This window comes from Delphinapterus leucas, chromosome 15 (genome assembly GCF_059928025.1).
Source record: "Delphinapterus leucas isolate spDelLeu-1000000601 "Yukka" chromosome 15, BTC_Dleu_Yukka2, whole genome shotgun sequence".
Classification (NCBI taxonomy): Eukaryota; Metazoa; Chordata; class Mammalia; order Artiodactyla; family Monodontidae; genus Delphinapterus; species Delphinapterus leucas.
This window is the reverse complement of record NC_143143.1, coordinates 65672030-65684509: the sequence shown is the minus strand read 5'-3', so window position 1 is coordinate 65684509 and position 12480 is coordinate 65672030. Positions and strand designations below refer to the sequence as shown.

General features: G+C 52.9%; 1 protein-coding gene across 25 annotated transcripts in view; it reads right to left on the bottom strand.

The window, feature by feature from the left end:
* The window catches only part of EPB41L1 (erythrocyte membrane protein band 4.1 like 1), a 130002-nt gene that overhangs the window by 12021 nt on the left and 105501 nt on the right, over positions 1-12480 (bottom strand). For 16 of the 25 annotated variants that reach the window (XR_016387913.1, XR_016387912.1, XM_089896807.1 and 13 more), the window contains 6 exons: positions 12013-12120; positions 10555-10965; positions 8693-8797; positions 6565-6648; positions 2006-2092; positions 1159-1242 (listed from right to left, as the gene is read on the bottom strand). Coding sequence is in view for 23 of the 25 variants with exons in the window: in XM_089896807.1 (XP_089752933.1) it covers positions 1159-1242; positions 2006-2092; positions 6565-6648; positions 8693-8797; positions 10555-10965; positions 12013-12120 (879 nt within the window). In the remaining 2 variants the exon portion in view is untranslated. The remainder of the gene's footprint in view (positions 1-1158; positions 1243-2005; positions 2093-6564; positions 6649-8692; positions 8798-10554; positions 10966-12012; positions 12121-12480) is intronic. The other 9 variants (XM_089896821.1, XM_089896823.1, XM_089896822.1 and 6 more) reach the window with 5 other exon arrangements.

Sequence of the window (12480 nt, the reverse complement as noted above, 5' to 3'; positions counted from 1 at the left end):
GTGAAGTCATCATTGCTCACTGATGCTTTTGGTAGGAGTGGGTGCTTTCTGGGGACCGTGCTGCATGGGAGCGGGCAGGGCTGGGACAGTCTGTGCTCATCAAGGGCCAGCGCTGCCTACCAGACTCCTCCTCTGATGCTTGAGCAAAACCTCCAACTCATCCTGGCTCTCTGGCCTCTCTCCTCCAGGCCTCCATCCCTGCCCTGGGCCCTGGCCACTCAGGCATGGACATGCTGGCCAGCCTGTCCTCAGCCCTCTGTCCTCATGGGCTAAGTCATGGCCGTCTCACCAGGAACGTCTCCCTTCTTTGGCCCTGGCTCTTCCTCCCCACACCCTGCACCAGGCCCTCCATCCCTAGTCTCTCTATGGAGAGACTCTCTCTCTCTTCTTTCTCCCATCTGCCTGCACATCCTGGTGGACCTAATCTCCCCTCCTTAAACCCCTTTTCAGTGGGTCACTCCCCATCTTGAAAACCTTGATGGCTTTCCAATTGCTCTCAGACTCAGACCCTCTGTTGTCACATTTGTCCTGGGATTTGTCTTTTGTCTCTATTCTGCTTCCCCTACCTCCAGTCCAACCTAATTTCCCAGTTACGTCCCCTACGTGCTGCTTCTTCCTGACAGAGACCACTTCTCCTGTTTCCCCATGTGCATTGCTTGCAGCCCCTCCAGCAGCCCACAGCCCAGAGGCCAGCGTGAGGTTGATGCTCACTAACATTTGCTCAGTGAATGAATAAGCAAACACACGGTTTCTGTTCCCATCTTCCCTGGGGCTTAGAACGTCTGCATCCTCCCTCACGAGTCCGCCCTGGCTTTCCAAGACCCTATACAAACCCCATTTTTTCCAGAAGACCCTTCCTCATTCTTTGAGCCTTCCTTCAATCACCCCCCTCTAAATCCCTCTAGCACTTAGGATCTATAAGGCGCAAATGCCACGGTTCACAATTTCTTCCAAGGAGATGGTCTCATCCCCCCAGCCTGGCTGTCAACACTGAAGGGCAGGTCGGCACCTAGGACAACCCTTATCACAGAACAAAGCTCCCAGGAACTGGGAACGCCGCAGGTCTTCTCTGTCCACATTACAAGGCAGAGCCATGGCAATGACCTTCCCGAGCCCCACAGCCAGGCTGGGGGCATACGACATCCTGCTGCTACTCACTTTGGTAACATGGGTGGTGGTGGAAGTGGAGAGGGTTTCCGCGGTGGCGCCGTAGGTGCTGGTGAGGACATCTTTCCCGATGATCTGCAGAATATAACCACCCCCCACCCAGGGCTCAGGTGAGGACACTGGACTCTGCAGGATGGGGGCGGGGGTGGGGTAAACCAAGGGAGGAGTCAGGGTGTGGGGGGTCCCATGAAGGTGAAGTTTGGAAGCCAAGATGCTTTGAGCCACTGAGTCTAAGAACTCAGGAATACTGGAATCCTCAGAATGCTAGACCCATGATATCCTCAAACCTTGGAATCTAAGATTCCTAGGACCTGAGATTCCTGAGGTCCAGAATCCTAACAAGACCCTAGAATTTAAGAATCCTGGCATCTTACAAGAATGAACAGAGGGATCCAAGGTGGACACAGAGCCCTCCCAATCCCCCACCCTGTCAGGGCTGGGAACGTGCTCTCTCTGGGACTAAATGATGAAAACAACAGATCTGGAGAACACAGGAGCTGCAAGAGACCTCACAGTGACAGATGTGGGCGACTGAGGCAGCCACCAACAGAGCTGGGTCCAGAGTCCAAGCTTCTGCAGCCCTAGTCCATTGCTCCTCCTGGTCAGTAAGGAGAGCAGATGCAAAGCAGCTGTCACATCACAGGCACCACCAATGGATGAGACTCTGGCGGGGACCAGGGAGCCCTGTGGGCATCTGAATGTGATGCCGTTTCCTGGTGCTGCACTTAAAGGGGCAGCCTCCCACGCTCTACGCCGTACTTGCTGCAGGCCACCTGTGGACCCGCGTCCACATTCTCTGCCTGGAGTCCCCTAGCCTGGGTTGGCCCTGCCCACTTACCGGAGAAAGAGAACGGATTTCCGTGGCCACCGTCTGTGGGCCTGGGATCATGGCAGCTGCCCCCTTCCCGGACTTGAGACTGTTCTCCTGGGGAAACAATAGTGCTCAGAGGGCCAGATCTCAGGTGGGCGGGCCCTCAGGATGGCTGGAGCACGTGGCCATGCAGCTCTCACGGCCACAAGGTTGAATAGTGCTTCTTCTCTCAGAAGCAGAGAGCTGAAGGCATCGTTCAGTCCAGTCCGCTCTTGTTCATCCCTCACTCGCTCGCTCACACACGTGCTTACACACTTACCCACTCATTTAACAAACATTTACTGAGTGCCTGGCGTTAGGGACACTGTGGTGAACAAGACGCGGTATTGCCCCCTGGAAGCACTAACAAAGGAGTTGAGACATCCAGGTTCTGGTCCTGGCCCTGCCACGTTCCAGCCACGTGACCCGGATGGAGCCACTTCCGCTCTCCGAGCCTCATGGATTCACCTACATAAAGGGACCCCTGTAGTGTGTGTTCATCAGTGGTAACAAGTGTCCCATCCTGGTAGGGGTGTTGATAACGGGTTGGTGGTGGGGGCTGTATGTGTGCCAGGGCAGGGGGTCTACAAGAAATCTCTGTACCTTCCTCTCAACTTTGCTGCGAACTGAAAACTGCTCTCAAAAAATAAAGTCTTAAGAAATTTTTTAAAAAGGGGACCCCTGTCCCACTCTCACAGAGACATTATGAAGATAACAGAGGAGAAAGGGCTTTGCAAATGGAAGTCTGTCAGGTTAATATAGGAGTACAGGCTGGCTACTAAGAACATACTAACTACTGTTTTCTGAGTACTCGCTATGTGCTAAGTATTGTGTTAAGGATGCATGATCTCATTTAAGCCTCTGAACAACCATAGGAAATTGTTTTAATATTCCTGTTTTATAGTTGAGAAACTGGAAGGTCAGGGCATGTGAAGTGGCTTGTTCAAGCCCCCCTGAAAGTGAGTGATCGAGCCTGGATTTAGACCCAAGTTGGTCAGACTCCAAATTCAACGCACTCCTTCTGCCATGCCATTCTGCCCTTGGAACGCTTGCCCTTGAGCCAGCTCTCCTGGTCCTACCTTGGAGTCTAACTGCTAGATACTCCTGGAATTGGCCCTAGACTTACTGGCCCACATCTGGAAGGGGCCCAGCTGCTGGCCTCTACCTCCTACTTCCTGCCCCATCTTAGGGATCAGCCTTGTCTGTCCTGGGGCCCAGAAGCTGTGTCCATTCTGCAGCTCCCCAGTGGGCTGCAGGGTAGTAGATCTGGACCTCTGCCTGCCAGGCGACAGGTGAGGACAGAAGCCCTCTGTCTTCGCCCCACCTTTCCCCGAGGCCTGCCTCCAGCTGAGGCTGTCGGTGGCCTGGTTACCTGGCATTCCATGCACAAGGCACTTACTTTCTCAGAGGCAGTCCCAGAATGTGGCCCAGCAGCAGGTCTTAAAAGGGCAGCCTTCTGGGCTCAATGCTTCCTTTCTCCCAGGGTAGGAAACAGCCACTAGCCCCTTTGAATCCTATTGTCCCTCCAGGCCCTTCTCCCTTCAAGCTTCTTCTTCTCCCATTGACCCCTCTTTCCCGGAAAAGCCTCACCTCCACCTTCACACTGATGGGGACACAGGTCATTCGGAGGCACCGCAAGGTGCCAGCTGCTCCGCCTGCCTCTCCTGTATCTTCAGCCAGTTCCCTCTCCCGCCTCTAGGAGGCGCAGCCCCTCTCCGTGGCTAAGGTGACACCGCCATCTCCGCCCCCGGCCCTTCCTCCGGCGGACTCCGGGCTCTCCTCTTCGCCGCCTCTGTCTGGGACGCCTCAGCCACTCAAGGCTTCCACTGCCTCATCGAGGCCACTGTCCCCTCTCGCTTTATCTGTAGCTCAGCTCTTGCTTGAACCCTAGACTTGCCTAGACACTTTCCCCTGGAAACGTCCCACAGGCGCCTCAGACTCATAATGGAATTCACTGCCTCCCACCCCCAGTACACACCTGCCGCTAAAGAGCAACCCCGCTCTGTGCTCCTTGTTCCTATTAGTGCTTCTCGGACTTGAGGGGTGTCACCTGGAGGGCTTGTGAAAACAGAGACACCCCCCCCCCCGCCGGGCCCCGCCCCGGAGCTTTTGAGTCAATAGGTCTGGGGCGGGGCCTGGGAATTTCCTCTCTAACAGGTTCCCAGGGCCGCGCTCGCTCTCGGAGACCAGCGGGGCTGGTGCGCGGCGTCGCGGCCCGTCTTTCCTCCTATCACCTGAACGTTCTACCAGTGACCCAATCCTGTACTTTCCTCCCTCCAGGCACCCTCAACCCTGACCTCCTGGTCAGCCTCCTACTCCTCGCACCCTGGCCCTGCCCCCGCCCCTAAACTAGTTCCCTGACTGCTCTTCCGGTCTCTCCCAGTAGAATGTGGGCTCTGAGATGCTGTCTGTCTCCCGCAGAGCTGGATTCACAGCGCCTGGCACACTACTTCACACATCGTGGGTGTTCAATAAATATTTGCTGAAGGAAGGAGGGAGGGAAGGAGGGAGGAGGGGAAGGAAGGAAGGAGAATAAAAACAGGGACCCACGCCCCCAAGGGAAGGAATCTTTTGCTCCAGTCATGTCCCACATGGGCTGCTAGAGTAATCTTTCTAAAACACAGAAACACATATCTGATGACATCATGCCCCTACATGGTCTCCAGGATGAAGTTTGAACTTCATACATGGCATTCGAGGCCCTTCAAGCCCTGGCCCAGCCTTCCTTTCCAGCCTCTTCTCCCCCTGACTGCCCCCCACACACACTTGACATCTTGCTTCACTGACCACTTCCTTTCCCTAAATGCTATGCTCCTTCACATCCCTGCCTTTACATCCGCTGTTCCCACAGCCTAGGAGACCTCCTCCCATGACTGCACCCTAATTTATCCTTCAAGAATGGCTGAGATGTCACCGCCTAGATAAAGCCTTCCCCAGCTCCTACGGTGTCACTCCACACCCTATGCCCCCTAGGAAAGGCAGGAAAAAGTAACGGCCGCTCACATTTACAGACCACTTGTAATGTGCCAGGCACTCTTTGGAGGGCTTTGCATAGATTACCTTAGTTTAGCATCACGTCAACCCTTTGGGGGATATGCTATTATTTCCCCTCACCCCATTTTCCAGAAGTGGAAACTGAGGTCTGGAAAGGTTTGGGTAACTTGCCCAAGGTCATCCAGCCAGGAAGTGGGAGAGCTGGACCTTGTTCACCACTGTGTGCCCAGGACCTAAACACAAAGGCACAGCCCATTAGATGTGCCTGTGATTATTATTTCGATGAATGAGTTCTAACAGGCAGTATCTTTTCTTCCACTCCCCATACTGGGCAGAGGAGAGATTAAGAAATGTTTTTAGAACAAATGAATGGATGGATGGATGGATGAGTAAATGAATGATATGACTGCCTGCTCACCACGGTACGAATTTACATTTAGCCCGATAAGTATCCTGATGCCACGTGGTGAAGGGGTGAGGGGAGAGGAGGAACTGAGTGACCAGGGGAGAGTGTGCAAGCTGATAACTGGTTTGGGCTTATTTCTCTTAAGATCTTTGTTTACTCAAAACCTTCCTGCTGGGTAGTCTAAATTAATGTAATTTTCTTCCTATGTGCATATGAGGGGTTTGGCAAGAGAAAGCATTTGAAAACAACCTCCCACAGCTCAAGACAGATCTGGCCCAGGCACTGATACCTGCTCGGCCCCAGCCCCAGCCCCAGCCCCACGCAGCCACTGTTCACAACGGTCAGGATGAGGGAGCAGAGCAGAGTGGTTGAGGTGGACAGTGGGGCTTCGGGAATCAGAATGCCTGGGTTTGACCTGGCTCTACCACGTATTGGTTGTGTGACCTTGGGTAAGTCACTGTACCTCTCTGAACTTCATTTTCCTCATCTGTAAAGGGTGGGAAAAAGAGCATCCACTTCACAGCTCTGGTTTTACCCCATGAGCACACCGCATGGTATCATAACCTGTGGCTGAATGCTAGCTGTGCTGTGTCATCATTTGAAGAATCGGATGTTACTGAACTCTCTTAAGAGCCCGTGAACCAGGCAGAATGGGGAGTACTCCCATTTTATAGATGAGGACACCTAAAGACCTTCCTTCATGGGTCAGGCACCAAATAGGTAGCAGAACCACAGGGTCCCTCAGGACACAGTCCCAAATCCTGAGCCATGGCTGCCAGGAGGATGGACCTCACTCAGGGAGGACTTTCAGGCACAATCCTCCCGTGTTGCCGACAGTCAGTTAATCAAATAGTACCGTCCTCTCTTTATCCCTGCCGTAGCTGAGATGGTCCAGATGGCTGAGACTCAGGGATGCCACCTCCTACATTATTCAATTTGCAAAACTGAGGTCTGACTGGATGCCCTGTGGCCAGTCAATAAACGTTGGACTGTGTGTCAGACAATAAAAGTCTGACTGTGTGTGCCACACCTGATGCTGTGAGGGCGGATGAGGACTTCCTGCCATAGCTGGCGAGGTTAGCTTGTTATCTGGCCGTTTCAGGGCCAATGGGGCTGGTCAGAGAGGGAGGTCTCGGGTCCTACTTACCATGGTGGTTGATATGGTCTCCGTGGTGATGGAGGGAGTAGTTGTTATGAACTCCTTCCCCCCTGGGGCAGTCCCATCAACCTGCTGGCCAGAGGAGGAGTCGTTAGAGAGGGGAGAGAGAGAGAGAGTGCCAGATACGCCTGCGACGTCTGCCACCTGGGCTCGTGGCATCCCTAGGTACCAAGTGACGGGCAGTGTGAGCAGACATGCACTTGGGGAGGGGGTGCCTCCACACACAGACCAAACTACAAAGGAGTCTCACAGGTCCTCCAGCTCATTCCAATCATTTTATTTCACAAAGGGAAAATAATCCCATATAATTTGATACATCCTATCTAAATTTCAATGCCTGTATTCTTTGACTGGGCCAGCGCATTGCTAGGGATTCACCCTTCAGGCATAAACTTTGAAAATTTCGCCAGGAAGTCTGAACAACAAAGTTCACTGCAGCATTCAACATTAACTGCAAAAGACAAAAACCATCACAGGTCCATTGACAGGTGATAAAGGCATGCTAAATCGGGATCCACTCCTAAGGGGGAACAAGAAGAGTGAGGTGGGGCCACATGTGCCAACATGGAGTGATCTCCAAGGTAAGTATTTAAAAAAAAAAAGGTAGGGATTTCCCTGGTGGCGCAGTGGTTAAGAATCCACCTGCCAACGCAGGGTACAAGGGTTCGATCCCTGGTCCAGGAAGATCCCACATGACGTGGAGCAGCTAAACCTGTGCGCCACACCTACTGAGCCTGGTCTCTAGAGCCCGCGAGCCACAACTACTGAGCCCGCATGCCTCAACTACTGAAGTCCGTGTGCATAGAGCTTGTGCTCCGCAACAAGAGAAGCCTCTGCGATGAGAAGCCCGTGCACCGCAACGAAGAGTAGCCCCCAATCGCCGCAACTAGAGAAAGCCCGTGCACAGCAACATAGACCCAATGCAGCCAAAAATAAAATAAATTTATTCAAAAAAAAAGAAAAAAGGTAAAATGTAAAAGAGAATGATCTCTTTTGTGTAAAAAATTTAAATACTTAGAGATATAAGAACATATGTTGGTATGTGCATATATTTTTTTTTCTGGGAGCACTCAGAAAAAAATTCATTTTGTTCTGTTTGAATTTCATAACTGTGAATATTTTGTTGTTATTTTGTTTTGACGTCAATAGGGGTTACTGAGCTGTAAAATTTGGGGCCATTTTTAGTTTTCTTTGTATAAAAACAAAACCAACACACATTACTAAAACAAAATAGATCAGAGAGGGAGTAAGTTGCCCCGGGGTCACACAGCTTGTCAGAACTCAAGAGTCTCGACAGCTGCACTAGCAGCCTCATAAACCTCTACGCATGTTATAAAAGTGAGAGAAAGAAGTCTGGAAACGACAGAGTTGCCCACATTTTGTAGATTTACATCTTTCCTTAGTTCTTAAGACAAAGACTGGTCTCCAGGGCAAAAAAGTCCCCAGCACTGCGGTTCCTCTGGCCAGAAAGAACCAAGAGGGCATCTATCAGACCCTTAGTCTCCATCTTCAAAGCTTAAAAACCACAAAAGGAACTTGGGAAATGCACTGTAAGTAATGCACCCGTGTCTGTTTACAACCGTGTCTCCAGGGGACTGAGTATGTTTCATCTTGCTAAGACAAACGACATTTTATCTTTTTTTTTCAGTTTGTTCATTTTGCCAATGTGATGTGGAACCCCCGTGCACACACACGAAAATGACCCAATGTGAGCTGCTCTGACCCAAGCTGAATTGGGTTCTCTCTCCTCTTCCCCTGGGATATCTTAAGAAACCTCTCCACCTCCTTCAAGCGATCTGAAAGCCATGGTCTAATCCACTAACCGCTAGTCCTTATAACACTCCCAGGAGGATGAAGGAGACATGACCACCCCCATTTTACAGATGGGAAAATTGAGGCTTTAAGAGGTGTAGTCTGCCCAGGATAAGAACCCATCCCACCACCCACACCCGGAGCTCAGGGAGGACAATGAAGCTCAGAAGAGCATCAGGGTTAAAATGGTGGCTCCGGGAGAGCCAAGGTAGCAAGAGCTGGCCAAGGGGCTTGGCCATGATGGGGACCCCACCCTTAAATGCCCAGTACCTAGGCCCAGCGTGCACAGGAAGGCACAGGTTACCTGGGTGGTGTCCACAGTGGCAACTCTGGTCTGCAGTACAGCCTCCGGCTCGATCTTCTTCCTGATAGCCAGGCTGCTGACTGTCATGGTTTCCGTTTTCACAGGCTGTAGGCAGATGAGGGAAGAACACTCTGTATCTCAAGCCCCGGCACGACTCCTACTCACAGGCAACTGTAGCGCGGGGTCAGCAGGTTATCTCCCACCACTGCCGCTGACCAAGTCTCCAGAGGGGGTCGAAGGCCAGGGCCAAAGAGGCCTGGTATGATGTCACAGACAAACAGCCCAAGAGGGGAGCCAGAACCACCAGCAGCACCAGGACAGCCTGCCCATGACCCTGCCACCATACCACCTCATGGTGGCTGCATGCTGGGTTTCAGGCTACCATTAAGAGAACATTCACCATTCAATTAACATGCTCTGTGCCGTGCCACACACTCAGCATTTTCCTGATAATACATAGTCCTGAGTGACTTCAATGGTTATGCCACCACCTCCCAGCTGCTTTCTCTGAACTGTTCTTTAGAGTAGGAGTCACACCTGGAGGCCCGGGGGGGCCAGGCAGGAGATGTAAACGAGTGAAGCGGGCTTGTTGAGGACCGGGGTGAACTGGAGAGCACATGGGGTCCACTCAGGTTTGGCCTGAGTGACCGGATCATCTGATTTTTGTTTTTTAATGATATAAAAAAAATCCCTGGATTTTATATTCAGTGTCCTGATTTTTAAATCAAAGTCAAAGAAAACACATCTGCTAGCCAGATTTGGCCCAGGGCCATCAGTTTCCCATGCCTCCTCTAGAAGTCTTATGTTAAATGAGCAGTTTCTTCTGAGTCCTCCATAGAACCTAGTTCATGGCTATACACACAGCAGGTGCTAACATATGTGAGCTAAATAAACGAATGAAAGTTAGCTTGTTGAGAGGGTGGTTAAGAGGGGATTCTTCTAGATGGTTGTAACTCGGAGATCTAGCCGTTCATTCAGTTAATCATTAGTGCCTGGAACGTACAAGCCTAGTGGAGCTGCCACCTGGTAGGAAAGCAGACCTGTCAGCCAGTAACCTGACTACTTGTGATACCGCTGGAAGCAGAAGCATTGCAGAGCAAGGGGGCGGAGCAGGGAGCAACACTTCTGCCCAGGGTTGTCAGGAAAGCGTTTGCTAGGTAAGTGCTATCTGAACTTGGCCCTGGAACGTAACAAGTTTGCAAGGCAGAGAAAGGGAGGAGACACCTTCTCCAGAGGGTATAGCATGGAGTGAAAGCCCAGAGTAGACGAGCTCCTGTTTCAATGCCTGGAACGTGGGAGGGAGCTGGGGCTAGAAGAGGTGGGAGAGCGAAGGAAAAATGTGAACAAAGATCCTCTGAAAGAAGGACAGGGAGCAGAGACGCCCAGACGCAGTCTACCCCTGTGTCCCCCCCAGGTGATGACGTTTCCTCTTCTCTAAGAGTTTCCACCACTACCCCAAGACCCCAGGCCCTGGGGAGGGGAGCCAGGGCCGGGATCAGAAAACACCATCTGGCTTTCAGAGCAGGCGGCAGGCGCCCCCGTGAGTCCACAAGCACACGGTCTCTGCAGGTGCCATGCAACACAGACAGGGGGAGGAGGAGTCGCGTAGGACCAGACTGCCTGTCATCACTTGACCTCAGGCAAGAGATGGGGTCACAGGGTTAAAGCGCCCAGGAGTGCACGTTAGGGGTAAACCGAGCTGCCGAACATGCGAGCACAGAACCATGCTGTTCTGTGGAGGGGCGGTCATGCAACACGGAACAGAGCTTCAGGCTGGTGGCTCAGTCTTCTCACACATGGCCCAGGGCCCTCTGAACATGCAGTGCCCGGTGGGCCCGGGTCCCGATGATGCTCCACTGTACCTCGAACTGGGGCATATCCGGGGTGGAGCAGGCCCGTCGGTCTGGGCTGTCCTCGATGCCCCCAGACTCGTCATCCTGGCTCGGGCCCCGTTTGTTGAGATCCCGGGAGAACACCAGGCCCTCGGTTTCTGAGTCACTTTTGTCTCGGTCAAGCTCAGGCAGGCTGCGGGAGAAGTCTTCGAAGGCGCTGCCGTGGTAGTCGCCGATGACCGTGAAGTCAACCTCGGCCTCCAGGCTGGACGTGGAGCTGACCGTGATGCTGGAGCACTTCCGCTCAATGGCCAGGTGGTTGTCCTTCAGGAACACCGCGTCCCTCTCCTGGTCCTGGTCCTCGTCTCCCGTGTCACTCTCTGGGGCCCTGGGCCGTGGCGGTTTGACTTTCTCCTCGGAGCCCTCCCTCAGCCCTGCTCTCTATGGCCAGGTAAAATCAAAGGAATGGGGGTGTGGGATGTGGGGAGAGAGAGAGAGAAAGAGAGAAATCAAGATGGTGAATGACAGAAGAAATCTCGGGGCCATTCGATGCCCCAAATGGAAGAGGAGGTCAGGAAAAGAAAAACACCCCCGGAAAGGTTCTTTGACACCATAATAAGGTTAAAAAAAAAAAAAAAGAACACTTCTCAAGAGTGAGGACACTCCTTTCCGAGGGTCTCCGGCTGACGGCAGAAGCAAGTACAAAGCAAACATCCTGCCAGTTGGTCCTGGACAGGAGGCCCCATCCAAGGTTTGGATCTGGGAGCTTATCAGAAGCGGCACTGCGCACAAGGCAGGGATGGGAGCCCGGACCCCAGGCCCATCCGTGCAGGCGGACATCAAGGAGGCAAAAACCAAGGAGGGAGACCCAGGGATTCAGGACCACCCAGGACAGGGAGGCAGAGAGGCTGGAGCCAAGAGCTTTGAGGAACAAAGAGGAAGCCAACACGGTTTGTCAATTCCACTGAGTCTCCGTGGGAGGGGTCAGCATCGTCTAGAGGGAGGAGCAACACCGGGTAATTCCTGGGAGCTGGGCGCTACATCACTTCAACCCTGAGCTCCGTGAGTGGAGGTTCTGCTCCCATCAGTGTAATTGACAACAGCAGGCCAAGGAAGTGCTGGAGGGGGACCAGCAACTCTTGTCCGACATACATACCTCTCAACTGGCCTGTCAGGGATTAAACACCACACACATTTTTGGCTGTTTTACGACATTCTTTTTTAAGACCAATCTAACCCCCACCAAATCTTTTTAAAGTACTTGGCTTCAGGTTCTAGAGACTCGGTGCACTTAGAGATTCACTTGCTAGACAAGCCTCCCTTTAGCCAGTTTCCGGAAGGTTGAGAGGTGTGAGGACTCATTCCAGACAAGCCAGAGTTGAGCTGCCACAAGAGGCGCTGCCAGAGCAGGTGGGGATCTAAGGCAGCGATGCACCCTGGCCAGGCGAAGATGACCAGGTCATCAGGGCACCGAGGGGCTGCAGAGACCTGTGGGCCTGAGGGGCTGGTGAATCTCAGGTGCCCCCCCTTTCCTGGGGGATTCGCTGCTAAGCTGGTAACGTGCTTCTCTTGCCTGACCGCGTCTCCGGATTTGTTCTGGATTAGAGAAGACAGTTAGTCTTAAGGAGGCAGAAAGGAACTTGGCACTAGGACCGAGAGGGAGCCGGAAGTGAAGGATGGAAACCTCTGGACTGTCAGCTTCCCCAAGGCAGGAGCACCAGGGAAGGGAAAGGATGAAGGAAGATCGTTGGACAAGCCAAGCAAAACGGTAGGAACCCAGCAGGTGCGGGCAGCAAGGCAAAGCAAATGTGTAGTTTGCTGGAGGCGGTGCCACTTTCTCCACCGGCGCTGTGTGACCCTCCGGGCACCAGGTCACACCAAAAGCCGAGGGTCTGTGTGGCTAAGCTAACATGGGCCAAGCAGATGAACCCGTCATTCCGCCTGGGCTACGCTCAG